The following is a 17,350-nucleotide window of genomic DNA, read 5'->3' as shown; positions in this document are numbered from 1 at the left end:
AAATTGGGACATTTGGGTAGAAAACCTTAAGGTAGAAAGCAGAACAGCAGGGTGCTGAATTTAATGTTGCAAAAACCTTGAACATAGTTGAAAGTGTGGTATATTTTACACCCCTACTGGGACTTACTTTGATAAATTAAAGCAATATCAAAATATGACTACTTTATTAACAAGTATGTAACTTATGTATTTTATTAACACAATATGGTACTATTTTATTAAAAAACAAGTGACTTTTATAAACAAAATATGTGACTATTTTATACCAGTATGAGTGAAGCTTTCATATTTTATCATTTATCTAGTTGATTGTCATTTCCTACAGATTAGAACAAGCAATTGATAACTTCACTAGATCTTGTGCAGGCTATTGCGTCGCCACGTTTGCTTTAGGTATTGGTGACCGTCATCCAGATAACATAATGGTTAACCAGGAAGGCCAGGTGAGACTTTTTGCATTGCCAGACATTTCTGATTATTTTGTTTGGTGAACTTCAGTATTATTCTTATATTTATCCAATAAAGTTTCATGATAGTAAAGGTTGATATTATAAAAGAATTTTGGTTTATTGGAAACTTCATATCAGTAGTCATTTTACCTTGATCAGGACCTGTGATGGCATTTTTATAAATTTGGTCACTGTTTTCCCTTTTTCTAATTAGTGTTCACGTAACTGAAAACACAAAGACTTTGTTTTACTGCCTAGATAAAACTTTTAGAAATGAAGATTATGGAAAAGTGGGAGGTAAACAATGCTTTGATTCTTGTAATGTTCTAACATCTTGCTAGTTTATTTATGTAACTTTTTTGCCTGGTACGACCTCATTGAAAAAGCTGGACAAAATATTTAAACTAAATTTAGTTGTATTTACAAAGAAAGTTTGCATAATTTATGGCTTAGAAATGCCTAAATGGTGTAAAGCTGTGTCCTCCCTTAAAATAGTTTTCCCAAATTGTGCTGATACTTAAACTTTTTTTCTCTCTCTCTCTCTCCAGATCTTCCACATTGACTTTGGTCATTTTCTCGGAAATTTTAAGAAGAAATTTGGGATTCCACGTGAGAGAGTTCCCTTTGTTTTGACGCAGGACTTCCTGAGAGTGATTGCAGGTGGTGCGGAGAACCCTAAGGAAAGCCAAGAGTTTCAAAGGTATAAATACACAGATTTTGGTACATTAGCTTTGTTTAGCTCGAAAGGGTGTAAGATAAATTCCTAATGTTACTGACGATAAGATAAGTTCTGTTATCTGCTGTGAAAATAGTAGCTGGGATGAAATGACATTTCTACTGATTATTTTTACATTGTTTGAGAGGAAATTTGCATACGTACAGCTATTAGAATATTACTAGTTTACCCATACGATAAAAAAGTATGGAAATATAAGAGGGGTCAAGATGGTAAGTCCTAAACCTAGGGACATTATATGCCATCCTCAGGCACTGACAAAGGTACTTTTGGGGCCACTGTGCAAAAGGCTGGCCCTGGACTAGACTGTAGTAAGTTGTACATTTATTGTCCATAGACTATTATTATTACACATAAAGATACAGCAAAAAATTCAAGTGACACCTGAAACAATAGCACTTTCAATCTTGCTGTATAATGAATGTTAAATATGTATAAAGTTTCAGACTTAACACAGTCACTCCAGCAACATGAGAGCAAATTAGGATGAAGAAGTCACTGTAAAAGAAAATTAGTGTAATAAGTGCTCATGTCTAGCTGTATAATAAATTAAGGGAATTTGTTCTTTGAAGCTTACCTTTTGAAATATGTATAGCATTACTAATAATATAATAAGAGATATTTATCAGTGCCTGACTTTACAAGAATTCAGAATATAAACGCATAAGCAAAGCAAATATACTTCATCACTTAAGAGTTTATGCATGCATGCATTGTACAATATGAAGTATAAAAGATTGATTTATTATAGCTGTAAGAAAATCATATTTACTTTTCATTGATTTTTTTTTTTACTTGTGAGGCGCAGTCAGCCTATTCATATATTTTCTGTTCAGATTTCAGGAATTATGTGGCAAAGCTTATTTGGCATTACGGAAACATTATAGACTGATTGTGAATCTTTTCACACTACTGCTGTCCACAGGCATGCCAGAGTTGCAGGTAAGACTTTCTGTTCATTTGACTGGAGGACCTTTCAAAATTCTGTCCAACATTGTCAATTTGTATTATTTTTTAATCGACGTAAGGGAGTCCTTTTGTTTATTAGCATTATGAATTAAGGAGAAATGGCAAGGTAGGTCACACAAAAGCCAGTATTATGTAAGCAATGTGGAGGAGTTATGAAGTTCCATTTGACAACGTCTGTGAGAGAGAGAGAGAGAGAGAGAGAGAGAGAGAGAGAGAGAAAGAGAGAGACGAGAGAGAGAGAAGAGGAGAGAGAGAGAGAGAGAGAGAGAGAGAGGGTGTAATTGCTGTATGGATGGTTAATGACTGAATTGGTTGTCGATAGGTTCTGGGCTGTTTGCTGTTGGAGGTCTGTGTTTTGAGTGAGAGTTTTCGGTCAGTCTTAAGCGAGTCTTTAGTAAGAACTGGTGAGGTTTATTAGTGACGGCAGCGGTCTTTGAAGGAATTGGGAGTTCGTTGAGCTTTGTGTGTTTTTGTTGTTATTGTGATTGTTAGGTTAGTGTTGTTTGATTAGAGTTGTTGTGCCTGTGCTGTTGTGATTTTTGTGTTTGTGCAGTGGTTTTCTTGTTGTTTTGTTGTGATATGTGAGGTTGTGTTTCTTGGTGGTTGCTGTGTTGTTTAGTGGTTGTGTTCTTTCGGTTGTTGTTGTGCAGTGGTCTTTGTTGTGTTTTGTTGTGATATGTGAGGTTGTTGTTTCTTGGTTGGTTGCTGTGTTGTTTGGTGGTTGTGTTCTTGGTGGTTGTTGTGAGTTTTTTTGTTTTTTTTTGGTTGTGTTCCTTGGTGGTTGTTGTGTAGGTTGTTGGCCGTTGTGGTCCTTGGTGGTTGTTGTTGATGATGTTGTTGTGTCCTCGACCAGCGGACAGCACAGGATAGCCCCGGAGTAACTGGAATGTTGGTAAGTACGTGTGTTTTGTGTGGTTTTTGTTTTTTGTTTTGTTTTTGTGTAGCTGTTAGGTCAATTGTCCTGCTGTATTTGTTGTGTAATGAAGAAAGTGTGATGAGGGTGGATTTTGGCAGCTGGACTGATTAGGTATGTGGGGGGGTATTCTGCAGCTTGTGATTCCGCCCACATTATTTTTTTGGCGCCCCCGCCCAACGGGGAGGGCTTGGTTGTGTGTAAGCTGCAGGGCAATTGGGGTAGACGAGTTGGGTGATTGGTGGATAAGTGAGGATGGAAGGGTTGAAGGAGATAGAGAGGCTGAAGGAGGAGCTGAGGTTGGTGAGGGAAGCTAAGGGAAGGTTGGAAGTGGAGAATGAGAGGTTTGAGAGTAGAGTGTGAGGAGCAGAAGAGGGAGTTAGAGGAAATGAGAGGATTGCTAAGGAAGTGCGAAAGTGACAAGAAGGTCCCTCTGAAATTGAAAGGAAAGTTCCATAGGACGGTGGTCAGACCAGCAATGTTATATGGAACAGAAACGGCAAGTATGAGGAAAACAGAGGAGAAGAAGATGGATGTAGCAGAAATGAGAATGTTGAGATGGATGTCGGGAGTAACTAGGGAAGATGGATTAGAAATGAGTATATAAGAGGATCAACAAAGGTAGCTGAAATATCGAAGAAAATACAGGAAGGAAGGCTTCGATGGTATGGACACTTGTTACGAAGGAGGAACGTCATGTTGGAAGACATACGATGGAAATGGAAGTGCAGGGTAGAAGGAAGAAGGGGAAGACCAAGAAAGAGATGGCGTGATTGTGTAAGGGAAGATATGGAATTGAAAGGTATAAATGAGAACGAGGCACAAGACAGAAATCGATGGAGACGACTCATTCGTAATGGCGACCCCATATAAAAATGGTTTAAGCTAGGAAGAAGAAGCTAAGGAGTGCGAAAGTGGAAAATGAAAGAAGAGGTGAAAGGAGCGGAGAGAGAATGGTTGAGAAAATGGATGTAAAATTGGGGGTAATGATAAATGCAGTGCAAGAGATGATGCAGGAAATGATGAAGGGATTCTTGGGAGAGGGAGCTGTAGGAGGTAGGCCTACTGGGTCTTGTGACGGGCCAGTAGTGGTAAAGGAAGCGAAAGAGCGAGTGGTTGAGAGTACGACTGATGAAGGTGATTTGGTTGTGATAGGTAAGGGAAAGAAGGGGAAGACACAGGATAAAGATAAACCCGAGGACAAGAATAAGAAAGTGGCTGAGGAAAAGAAGAAGACTAAGGGGAAGAAAGTTAGTAAGGGTGATGGACAGGATGAGACTTGGTCAGAATACATTGGGGAAAGGAAAATGATAGTGATTTGGATAGCGGTGAGTGGAAACAGGTAGGTAGAAAGAAGAAGGGTAAGAAGAGCATAGTTACGGGTATGGACGTGAGCATGGAAGTGGATTCGCTGTATTCGGAAGAGTGAAAGAGGGGTCAGAATGGAAGTAGTGAAAGTGAGAGTGAGAGTGAGCTGGAAGTACGAAAGGCTGTGTATATGAGAAAGGTACCCCGATGTGCACAATACAAGGAACATGGTAGTAGGGACATAAGGGACTATTTTGAGGAATATGAGAGGTATTGTGAGGCAAAATATGGGGATAACAAGAGAGTTAGGTAACTTTTTGACAGGATTTTTGTTGGATATGTATAGAGTAATTATGAGTGTAGGGAATGTGCCGTATGAGAGTGTAAAAGCTAGGATTGTAGAACAGGCAAAGAGGATAAAGAGTAGTGTTAGATATAGGAGGAAGCAAGATTTTGAGGAGGCAAGAATGAATGTTGGTGAGTCGTTGTCGATGTATGTCTGTAGGTTAGAAACATTAGCTAGGAAAAAGTTTTGGGACGAAGGGATAAATGAGTGTAAGGAGTTAGTGCGAAAGTTGTTGGCGACTGTACCAGAGAGTCTATATGAGTTTATAAATCTGAAACGTAAGGAGAAAATGCGATGGACGATTGAAAGGTTAACCTGGAACGACATTTTAGAAATAGTAGAGGATTACGAGTTAGATAGGTGTATGAAAGAGAGTAGAAGTGTTAGTGTTAGGACTGAAGTAGCTGAGGTTGTACCAGAATTTAAAAGCTATAGGGAGGCAGTTTTGGAAGGGCCAAGGCGAATGGCAGAGCGAGTGGTAGATAGGAGCGTCAGGGCAAGTAACGTGAGGTGTAGTTAGCCCAAAAAGAGATAGGAGTGCGAGTGTTGGAAGAGTAGGGTCAGTTAGTTGTGAGCGAGAGCAGCAGCAGTGTTATAGATGTGGTAAACCAGGGCACAGGAAGAATGAATGTCATTGGGCGTTAGGAGCGTGCTTTGGGTGTGGGCAAACAGGGCATTTGGTGAGTGAGTGTAAGAAAGATAGGGATATTAAATGTTATAGGTGTGGACAGGTAGGGCATATAGCTAGTGGATGTCGGGGTACCCGTATGTACATAGTTTGCGGCAACTGCGGGAAGAACGGGCATTATGCTAGGATGTGTAAAGAACAGCGTGCGAAATGTGTTGAATGTGGAATGGAAGGTCACGTGGCGAGTGTGTGTAGGCGAAAGAGGATGAGTCAGGCTGGGAATTCAGGAAACTAAGTGAAAAGGGGATTCAGTTGGGTGGGTCCTCTAGTGTGCGGCAGTATGTTCGGGAGAATGCGATGAGTGAGTGGTTGAGGGTGAATAAATGTGAACCGAGTGTCAGTGAGCAAATGGGTCTGGAAGATCGGCAGTTGGTGTTGGTTGAGTATGGAAGGAAGCGGAAAAAGGTAAGGAAAGGGAATGAAAGGGAGAAACTTGAACTGCATGATAGAGGGGTTAGTGTTAGGGTAAAAATGGTGGATAAGGCTGCACAGTGTAATACAGATGACTTTGAGGGGAGGAATGATACCTGTAGCGTGTGTGGGTTTGAATTGTCAGGGTTTGGTGAAGTTTCACCAGGAAGGGAATCGGGTAGTAAGGATGTAGTTGGCAGTATGAATGAGTCTCTTCAGGAGTTTGCCAGGAGTGTAAATGAGGTAAGTGATTTGGTGGCAGAGTTACGAGAGATGTTCGGACAAGAGTTAGAAGGGGTAGATGAGATAGTGAATGGGATTTGGGGGGATGGTAGTGAGGGAGATAGTAATGGTAGTCTGACTGGAAGTGATCTGGGAGAAGTTGATGGCGGTGTAACTGAGAGTGTGTATGAGGGCCCTCAAACAAGATCCAGGGGACTGCATTCTGAGCGTCGTGGGTGTTGCGGAAGGCTATTTAGTGTGGGTGTGCGTGAAAGGTGGAGGGACGTTGTCAAACAAATGTAACAGGGGAGGAAATATGGAGGAGTTATGAAGTTCCATTTGACACGTCTGTGTGTGTGTGTGTGTGTGTGTGTGTGTGTGTGTGTGTGTGTGTGTGTGTGGTGTGTAGAGAGAGAGAGAGAGAGAGAGAGAGAGAGAGAGAGAGGGTGTAATTGCTGTATGGATGGTTAATGACTGAATTGGTTGTCGATAGGTTCTGGGCCTTTGTGTTGGGAGGTCTGTGTTTTGAGTGAGAGTTTTCGGTCAGTCTTAAGCGAGTCTTTAGTAAGAACTGGTGAGGTTTATTAGTGACGGCAGCGGTCTTTGAAGGAATTGGGAGTTCGTTGAGCTTTGTGTGTTTTTGTTGTTATTGTGATTGTTAGGTTAGTGTTGTTTGATTAGAGTTGTTGTGCCTGTGCTGTTGTGATTTTTGTGTTTGTGCAGTGGTCTTTTGTTGTGTTTTGTTGTGATATGTGAGGTTGTGTTTCTTGGTTGGTTGCTGTGTTGTTTAGTGGTTGTGTTCTTTGGTTGTTGTTGTGCAGTGGTCTTTTGTTGTGTTTTGTTGTGATATGTGAGGTTGTGTTTCTTGGTTGGTTGCTGTGTTGTTTGGTGGTTGTGTTCTTTGGTGGTTGTTGTGTTTTTGAGTTTTTTTTTGGTTGTGTTCCTTGGTGGTTGTTGTGTAGTTGTGGTCCTTGGTGGTTGTTCTTGGTTGTTGTTGTTGATGATGATGTTGTGTCCTCGACCAGCGGACAGCACAGGATAGCCCCGGAGTAACTGGAATGTAGGTAAGTACGTGTGTTTTGTGTTGTTTTTGTTTTTTGTTTTGTTTTTGTGTAGCTGTTAGGTCAATTGTCCTGCTGTATTTGTTGTGTAATGAAGAAAGTGTGATTGAGGGTGGATTTTGGCAGCTGGACTGATTAGGTATATGTGGGGGGGGGGATTCTGCAGCTTGTGATTCCGCCACAGCAAGACTCTTTCAAAGTAAGGTCAGGAATTGAATGTATTTTTCCATGATAAGAAAGTTCTCTTAGTACTTAGGAGAGCATTTTTGTCAGGTTAATCCATATCATTCATTCATATAGTCTTTTATTGGTTATTCAAGGATGGTATGGTAGCCATGATGCATTTCTTTCATTGCAGAGTGCAGATGATCTTGCATACTTGGGTAAAACCTTAGCAGTAAACTCAACTGAGGAGGAAGCCCTCCAATATTTTCAGGAACAATTTTGTGATGCATATGGAGGTGCATGGACTACAAAGCTTGACTGGTTCTTTCACTCTGTCAAGCATAGGTAACTGCTAAGAAATCTTTGACTTTTCTTGGTTTGACTTCACTCAAAGTATCCATAATATCATAGGTTGTTTATGAGTACAAAATTCAAGACTGAATATTATATTAGTTCTCCCATGTTTATTAAAACCGATTCTCTGCTATCTGCCTCAAATCTTACCAAAAAATAGCCTTTAGACATGTTGTGACATGCAAGTGAATATAATTGCTTTGAATTTGGTTTATCAGTTTGGTTGTCTTACTCATTTCTTATTATACTTAGCTTTTATTTTAAGAAAATATTACTGCTTGAACCCTAAAAGATGTACAACACAAAGCACAACATATGTTCACTTGTAAATTAATTTTATTTGTCACTAAGTTTGTAAATCATTTCATATGTAAATATTTTATGTACATTTATACACTTTGAAGAGGATATAAATTTCTGAAGTCAAATGTCCTGACTATAATTTTTATTGAAATGAATATTACGCATATATTCAAAGTAGTGCACTTTATAAGGCAAAGAATAGTTTACTCTGGGTTTAGACCTGTTCATTAGTGGAGGATATTAGGTTGTATTACTCAGTCAAGTGACTCGCTGTTGTGGGGAGTTGCTGCTGCTGCTTGTTACAGCATTACGAAGCGAAGTATGAATACTTCCTGTCAAGAGTAGTGCTTCCAAATATACAGTGATGCTTAACTATTCTGTGCCTTTATGAAATATGTGAGAATTGCCATTTGTCTTTTAAAATATCTCCATAGCAAGTGGAGGTTATTGCATATCAAGTAATCATATGAAGGAAATTTTATCCAGAGAATCTGTTATAAATATGTAGTATTATTGCAACACTGAAAGCCCATGTTTATGGACTTGACTTAACCCTGACGAAAACAGTTATAAAATGTTAAATCCTTATGATATTTCTTGACCTCTGCCTTATGGAAAATATTTTGGAAAAATTCATTCATGAATGGCACATTCTCTGCATTTCTCAGAGCTTGTCTTGGTTGTGGCCTTACTTTGCTGGGGTACTTGGAACTAAATGTTCACTACTTTCCATCCTATTAATGTATAAGTATTTTCAACTTTAGTACAAATTACGAATCTGTATATATTTAAATATTCATGGTTTGTTTTTGACAATGTTGTCCTTTCAGAGATGTTTGTATACATTTAATCAATTCTCAGTTTCATGGTGAATGAATTCTTAGTGGTAAGTGATATTCAAGGTTTCCATTACTACTACGTAAACTGATTATTGATTGATTGATGGGCATTCATGTTATCTTGTCACTTGGTTAAAAATATGTAAAAGTGGTTATTATTTTGGTTGCTAACTGGGCACACATGCTTACTTAAATGGCCACTTGCCATGACCCAGTCCAAGTTACAAGAACAAGAGAAAGATCTCTCTGGGCCAGTCCATTTAAAGTCAGAGTTTTAGGTCATTGATTTAGTTAAAAATGTTTCTTAGAACCAACTAAGTAGACAATTTAAATTTCCTATCAGTTATAGGAAATGAATTTGAATTTGTATGGCCATGGTTAATGACAAAAACAAATGACTATGGTCACATCTTACAAAAGTACTTAACAATTAAACTTTCCTATAGTTTGAATTTCAAAGTGGGGGCAGTTCCTTGCATTATACTATGAAATTTAATACCGGTTTTGGAGTTGAGAAAAAGGTCATGAAACTTAATATTTGCTCTCATTTGTGGGATTTAAGATGTTCTCTGACAAGTATCTATAAAAATATCTGTCATTTGCATAAAATTTGGACTGAAACTGTCTCACTATTTACCCAACAATTTTCGCATTGAGACTAATGATTATTTCTGTGTAACTTATTGTCAGTGTGCTTTTTCTTAGGTGTTATATTATAAAGGAATGAAGTAATTTGTTCAAAAAAGAAATAAGAAAAATGTTTAATGGTGGATTGATCTTTTTAGTTTTGTCTGTACTGAACTTTGTAAGACAGTTACTGGTAATAAGTTATTTTTTAATTGATATTTCAATAGTGTTTCAATTAGTGTTTTTCTTAACAGCAGTTGTGCTTTACTATATGTATGTACAATTAGCCACAATATGTACACTGATATTATAAGCTTGATGGAACCAGTTTTTTAATGGGTATTTGTCTACCAGAATTATTTCATCATGTGGATGTAGTGTCTGTACTTTAAATTAATATACTTTTTCTAGATTGTCAATGACTGGTGATTTAGATGTTCTGTAGAGGTCATCAAATGTAATCCTATAATAAGAGTCAAAAGGTACATGAGTTTTTCCCTAAAGTGGAAGGGTCACAACTGTATCCCTGACATTTGCAAGAAACAAAATTTTTAATATTTAAACTGTTTATTCAACTACAAAATAAAAGGGAAAATATATAATTGTTAAAAGATAACAGATGCATTCCATTTTTAACATGACATTATGTAGTGAGATTTATGCTTCTTATTTCCATTCCCCCTCAAAAGGTATTCTCAGCACTGAATAATTGTGTGCAAGATATACAGTAAGTCTGATTTTCCAGAAATTTTTTATTTTGAGCATCAACCAAGAATAGATTCATTAGCAGAAGTTATCATTTATAGTGTGTAACCCTTGCCCTAGGAGGGAGCCCCCTTATGCCTCAATTGATGTAGAACTATGGGTGTTAGGTATTTGATATTCATCATTTGTCCTTAGATTTAAGAATCAGAAATATGAAAGTACTTAATTCACTAATTCTTTGGTTCTTGGCAAACCTGCAAACTTTGAATTTTTAGGGTTTTGGCCATCTAGCCCCTAATATGTAAATGTTTGTTACAGATTGGGTGTGATAATGAGTGGGCAGGGAAATTTCTGTTAGTGATTCCATTTTTGACAGATGTCATGTTCTGATAGTTACCATAAATAAGGCCCCTGTATTCATCATGAAACATGAAAGCTATTTTAAATTTTGTAGGATTGTATTGGTGCATCACATTTCAGTAAATAGAAGTTTGAAGACATGTATGCATCTGAATTTGCAGTGGTGTGGTGAAATTCATGTAACATTTTGTAGTATTTAAAAAAATCTAGTGTGTTTTGGAAAAGCACCATTTGTTTTGGATAAGCACCATTTATAATGAATGTTTTGATGACTGTCTTGTTGTGATATCAATCTCTATTTGAAAAAGAGTTATCTTCTGTATCTTATACTTTGCACCTATGTGTACTTAATGGATTTGTGGCTCAACATAGTGTGTCAGATCAGTGAATTGATATTTTTATTATAACTTTTGTATCTAGTCTTACTTTTGGAATGGCTATTAATGAATAGCATGAAGTACTTAGTTAGTTGGTGTTTTTTTTTTACCCTTCTGCTAATGTATGAAGAACATGAATTTGTGTGGCGGATCAGTTACTTCTAAAAATGTACATGAAGCATAACTTAGCAATTCTAGAGTCCTGCTCATGTAGACATGAACAGGAATTTAATTAAGAAAAAGCTGCTATCTGTAAAAGCATAATCATACCTAAAAATTGCTATACATTTTTATATCATTATTGAAGCCCAGTGTAATGAATAAATGGCAAAAAATGTGAAGTAAGCCCACTTTATGGTTGTCTCAGTATTAAAAAAAAAAAAACGTCATCAATCATTATCCATCAAGAAATAGGTACACACATTTGAGCATACAATTAAAATCGCAACACCCCATGACCCAGTTTTCACCAGTAAAGAATGCACTACAACATTAATAAAAGCCAATATTCCAACGGATAACAACTTGCAATAAATCACAACTTTTGTGTTGGACATCCGTACCATGAAAAATTGTCTCCAAATCTAAAAGATTTTCAATCTCCAACTGCAATGCTTTTACAAAATTAACTTTTTAAGATAAAATCCAATCGATTTTATTCCCCCCAACAAATCAAATTTAAAGATATAGTTTTTATACTTATATAAAAAGTTATTTATTTGGGAATAATAAGTGTTATTTGAAAAAGTTAATTATTTGGGAATAAAAAGTGTTATTTATTTGGGAGTATCTTTCAATAACCATTGCACCACTAACCTAAGCATTAGTGGGCGGCGGTGGGTATCATACAGTATACAAGAAGACAGGGTTAGCAACCCCATCCCAAAAAAATTTGCTAAAAAGCAGAAAGTTAACACTTGAGGACCACCCACTTTGAGGATTTAGAGCCCTACATAGCCTTCCTCCTATCAATACATATTCAATAAAATGAAACAGTGCATGAATATATATGTATATACATTATATATATATATATATATATATATAATATATTTTATATATATATATATAGCAATGGCTACTGTTACTTATGCAAGATGTGACAATGTGCTTAATGTCATGCCCCTTCAATTCTATTTTTGAAAGGTTTCACACTTATTCTATTGTTCCTTTGCCTGAAACAACTACTAGACTTGCTAAACTTTAGTATCCTGTTATTTGTGGCAATACTAAAATCTGAAGGCTAACAAAAGCATAGAAGTTTCTTCCTCGTTACAATTCTGAAACATTTTGTGCCATTTACCAATGAGTGGAAAAAATAATTGTTTCACATGACACTTTAGTTTTGTTTGACCATAAAAGATCTTGCACATGTGACAGACTTTGATTTGCCCATTTCATTAACCCAGACGGAACTGAACCAGTCTTAGTGCGTTTCTTATGAGCCCTCAGTTTCCATTGGTTGCTGAGGTAATAGCTACCTTTACCGAAAGACCTTCCACGAGACATCGGCCTTAGTCAGAGGGGGTTCACTAACTTCACCTTTTTCACTGTTGTGAATGGTATAAGACGGGAAGACACCTGTCAAAGGTCACCTGTAATTGCTGGGTTCGAGAGTTCATTCTTAAGGCGGTAAACTCCCTTCATCTCGGTTACCCAATGAGAACGCCGGTTCTAAACTCGCGTTTTCCGAGTGGCCTTGGCGTGAGTCAAAGAACGCAGCTCCTTGCAAGTTGGTAGACCATGTGGCGAGGTATCTACCAACAGGAATCGAGAATTGAAATTTATCTAGTTTCTGATTGGCGAGGATGAGTCACGGGATGCGGGATCCTCGGGTGAAAGGAAGGTCTGGGCAATTCATTCTTGGTGGTAAAAAGCTTTTATGACAACGTGGACTGTAAATGCGAGTGGGTCTAGTTGCCACTTGGCTTATTATAACAACTACGACCAGATTCCACTTGCGTCATCATGGTCAGCTACCGATGACATCCGGTTTTAAAACGGCCATCATTTTTTCTTTCTAAGTTCATTCATAAGCATTAGACACCCCAAGCTTCCTTATACGTTTCTTATGAAATGTTGCTCACGCCTTTTGAATAACTGTCAATTGCGAAAAGCTGAATCTCTATCTTACTGAGATGATCATCCTCACAGAAAGGTTAAATGTATTTACATTTTTAAGGACGAATAGTTGTGATGGAGAATCTCTCTCTCTCTCTCTCTCTCTCTCTCTCTCTCTCTCTCTCTCTCTCTCTCTCTCTCTCTCTCTCTCTCTCTCTCTCTCTCTCTCTCTCTCTCTCTCTCTCTCATGGACAGATGCGTTCGACGGCCTTGCAAAGGCAAACTAGTATTGTCAAAATTTCGTGCTGCTGACTTTATTCTATCTTGTAATAATTTTAGTATAGCAGGTAATGCATGGAATATGTATACACACTCACTAGCGTCTGTACTGAAATATATACGCATACATATATCCATATACGTGTGTGTGTTTGGAGAGAGAGAGATACAAGTGGTTTGGAAGTATATTTATTATATGAATAAACGACATCACATACCAATGTGGATGCTACTTAGGATATTAATGTACTTATCAATAAATAGACTATGAACACGACAAAAGGTAAACAAACAAAACAAATAAACAGACTTTTTAAGATAACGAAATAAGTTTGGAGAACAATATAATCCAGATATAAGTAAACAAACATCATGAAGTATGTTATTTTTACTGTTGGCATAATCCCATGCTTACCACAGTTTCATAATTGTTCTCCTCAAAATTCATGAAAACTTATAAAAAAAAAAAAAAAAAAAAAAAAAAAAAAAACAAAAAAAAAAAAAAAAAAAAAAAAAACAGAAGTAGCGCTATCGACCGTAATAAACCAAGCTTTTGACTACGTAGAGTAAGCTGAGAAACATTTTTGTCTCGAGCTTTCGTCGTGTTCAATTTAGCCTTTGAAATTTTCCTTTCCTTAATCATTCTTGTTTTTCCTTCGCCCCTTTGTCCTTTATTTTGGGATTTAACTATTCTACTCCTTTGTTAAGTCCATAGGAATCTTATGAGACATGACTCAGTGCTCTCAATATGCCTTTGAGGAAAGGAAAAGAGAGAGAATGTCTCAACTGGAATCCATAGCGATGTAGGCGTTCTTTAGGCCATGGGTGCGGGTATATTAAGCTAATATCGAACTCAAAAATGAGCTACATACGGGTTTAAAGAATGGCAGTAGTAGAAGATAAGATATATATATGTATATATATATATATGTATATATATATATATATATATATATATTATAGTATATATATATATATTATATATATATATATATATATATACAGGACCTCATATAAATTAGATGGTATCTAGGGGAGATATTTATTCATGAAAGTTTTCTAAGGCTAACAAAATATATCTCAGCTTAATACCATCCAGTTTAAAGTAGACCCTGTTTATTTTAATTGTATTGGTGCATAGAAACAACTGTATATATTATTATATATATATATATATATATATATATATATATATATATATATATAATATATATATATATATAATATATATATATATATATATATATAATCCACATATTGGTGAAAGAAAAGAAATCTTGTGAAAGCAAGAGAAAGTTCCTTGAGTGCCAAACGAAAAGATAAAGTCTGCGAAGAAAGGCTGTATGTATTCGAAATATTTGAAACTGAAAGATTCTGAGTTGTTTTATTCAAAATTATGCCAGCATATGTGTAAATATAACATATATATATATATATATATATATAATATATATATATATATATCGAGCTACAATGTCCTTTAATATCTAATTCGCTCTACCTCGGAATTAATATATTTTCTTATATGCTTAACCGAAGGGGAATTTTTTTTTTCTCGATAATAGACTTGCCTGACCAGGGCGCGAACCCATGATCCTTACAAATCCAGGAACGGGATCCTGGTCCAGGCAAGTCTATTATCGAGAAAAAAAATTCCCTTCGGTTAAGCATATATGAAAATATATTAATTCCGAGGTAGAGCGAATTAGATATTAAAGGACATTGTAGCTCGATATATGTATATGAATCACGGAAATGTGATATGACTTTTATATATATATATATATATATATATAATATATATATATATATAGTTATGTATGTATGTATATGTATATACATATATATTTATATACATAACATTAACAAGGCGAATCGCGAATCAATATATAAAAATTCATCACTTTCCAACTAAGTTGAAACAGTTTCCAAGGAATGAGCGATCGAGGAATTCATTCACGAATATTTCTGCCTTCGGCAGAACCTCTTGACGCAAGCGTATAGTCCGGGTTCAAACCGTGTACATTTTTTCTCTCGCCTATATTTTTCTTCTTCCTTTGTTAGGACGCGCCTCTCCTACCCTTGACCCTGCTCATTTCCCCCTTCCCCCCCCCCTCTCTCATTCACCCCCCCTAACACTCCCTAGCCTTTTGCTTTTGTGACCCCAACACCCGTCACTCCGTCGACCCCCCCCCCCCCCCCCCCCCCCCCCCCCGCCCTTTCTTAAACTACCACCACTCCCTGCATCGCTCACTAGACCCCACCATTATACTCGTATACCAAATTCTCAGTGCTTTTTCTTTTCCTTCTGGTAATCTGCTTTAGTTTACGGAGGCCGTTTCAATCTTTCTGTTCTAAGCTTTTATTCATTCATTTATTTATTTATCTATTTATTATTGTGCTGATTGAACACTGTCTTGCTTTGTATAAACCACGGTTTATCTGGACCGTGGTATAAACTAAACTTGTTCTTCCGAGATGATCTTACGTGACTGGGGACTTTTAATTAGTGTTCTCTCTCTCTCTCTCTCTCTCTCTCTCTCTCTCTCTCTCTCTCTCTCTCTCCTCTCTTCTTCTTCTTCTTCTTCCTTCAAAAGACGAGTTTTAGCTACAAAGGAAACTGATAAAAAAGAAAAAAAAAAAGAATCAACTGATGAGAATGAAACGAAGTTAATTACAAATCAAGGAATCAACGAGGAGGATACACTATACTGAAATAAAACTCTTCAATCACGAACTTTGTCATGGAAAATCTCAAATCTGTTCCGGTTCTTATTTAATCGACCTTTTTCTCCCAGCACCCGACGAACCACTGCTTCTCTCTCTCTCTCTCTCTCTCTCTCTCTCTCTCTCTCTCTCTCTCTCTCTCTCTATCTCTCTCTCTCTCTGCGACATACACACACGCCCTGCTGCTGAGATTCCTCCTTTTACCTTTTACCTCAAGACCTCAAGCTTTCTCTCCTCTCTCTCTCTCTCTCTCTCTCTCTCTCTCCATTCATGATCTGGATAAAACGGGTCGGAGAAGACACAGTGGCGGAAGGTGAGGTCTACTCTACTGTCTGTTTGTCCCACTTCTTGCTTGGCAAAGTTTTCCTCCTTCTCTTCTTCTCTCTCTCTCCTCTTCTCTTCCTCTCCTCTGGGCTCTCTCCTCTTCTTTTCAAAGTTTTTCAAGTACAGAGGGAACTGTCGTGCATATGTGCATATATTACAAAACTTAACCCAAATGTGGTCACGCCTAATAATGAATGATTTCGTTATCATTATAATTCAGAAATATGAATCACTCCTAGAAATGAACATTTACAATGATAATCATTTAGATTTAACCTGTCTTCATCATTATTATTCTGAAATGTATTATGAAACAATTTCTTTCATACGAGCACGGTAGTCTTTGGAAGCTTGAATTTCATTTCAATGATTCGTGTAGGCTTGTTCTGCATGAATAAGGGTTTATCTTCTGAATAATAATAATAATAATAATGTGAATAGCAGTCAGTCAAGCATAAAATGAACATTTACACTAACCATCAATTAGGCTTATTTTAATAATAATAATAATAATAGTGTGATCAGCAACAAGTCAATCCCAAAATAAACATTTCCGCTAAACATCATTTAGATGTATTTTCTTGGCATTAAAACACAACAATCCTTAAACTAGATCCTAACTATACCCAACCCACGTCCTCGACCTATCTGTAATTCAAGGATGTTGCCCAAAAGATATCGAAAGGGAACCACGCCAGCCTCCTCCCAAAACTCCATCTCCCCTAGGGCTGGTATACCCTCAATGCCCACAGGTGTTAGAAGGTGTGGCAACGCCAAGTTAGGATTCCTTTCGTGTATCGTACGAGTTCTCAGGTGAAAGTTTAGTGGGTCAAAACGTGATTTGAGAATCGCGTGTTGATAAGTGATGCTACGGGTATGGATAATACCCATAATGCCCCAGTAGGTTAAATGATCTTGTCTGGGGTTAATACCTAGACTTTCAGTTAATATTCTATGAAGAATTATTATTATCATTATTCAAAGAAAACTCATAATCACATGAGTCAAAACAATGGAAAAGTAAATCCACAAGGAGGACCGTACAGGTCATCGAGAGCTTTCTGCTTTGTATTTCAAATAACAAGATCAAACAGACATATTATTGTGGATTTACTTTTCCATTATA

General features: G+C 37.0%; 1 protein-coding gene across 1 annotated transcript in view; it reads left to right on the top strand.

Annotated features, from left to right (window-relative positions):
- The window catches only part of LOC135208716 (phosphatidylinositol 4,5-bisphosphate 3-kinase catalytic subunit alpha isoform-like), a 75,096-nt gene extending 63,382 nt beyond the window's left edge, over window positions 1-11,714 (top strand). Inside the window, exons 17-20 of the mRNA XM_064241195.1 lie at window positions 326-443; window positions 998-1,149; window positions 2,022-2,127; window positions 7,462-11,714. Of these exons, the coding sequence (XP_064097265.1) occupies window positions 326-443; window positions 998-1,149; window positions 2,022-2,127; window positions 7,462-7,617 (532 nt within the window). The 3' untranslated portion in view covers window positions 7,618-11,714. The remainder of the gene's footprint in view (window positions 1-325; window positions 444-997; window positions 1,150-2,021; window positions 2,128-7,461) is intronic.
- The last annotated feature ends 5,636 nt before the right edge of the window (window positions 11,715-17,350 follow it).

This window comes from Macrobrachium nipponense, chromosome 35, assembly GCF_015104395.2.
Source record: "Macrobrachium nipponense isolate FS-2020 chromosome 35, ASM1510439v2, whole genome shotgun sequence".
Taxonomy (NCBI): domain Eukaryota; kingdom Metazoa; phylum Arthropoda; class Malacostraca; order Decapoda; family Palaemonidae; genus Macrobrachium; species Macrobrachium nipponense.
Note: the sequence above shows the minus strand (reverse complement) of the source record. Positions and strands in the feature narration are given on the sequence as shown.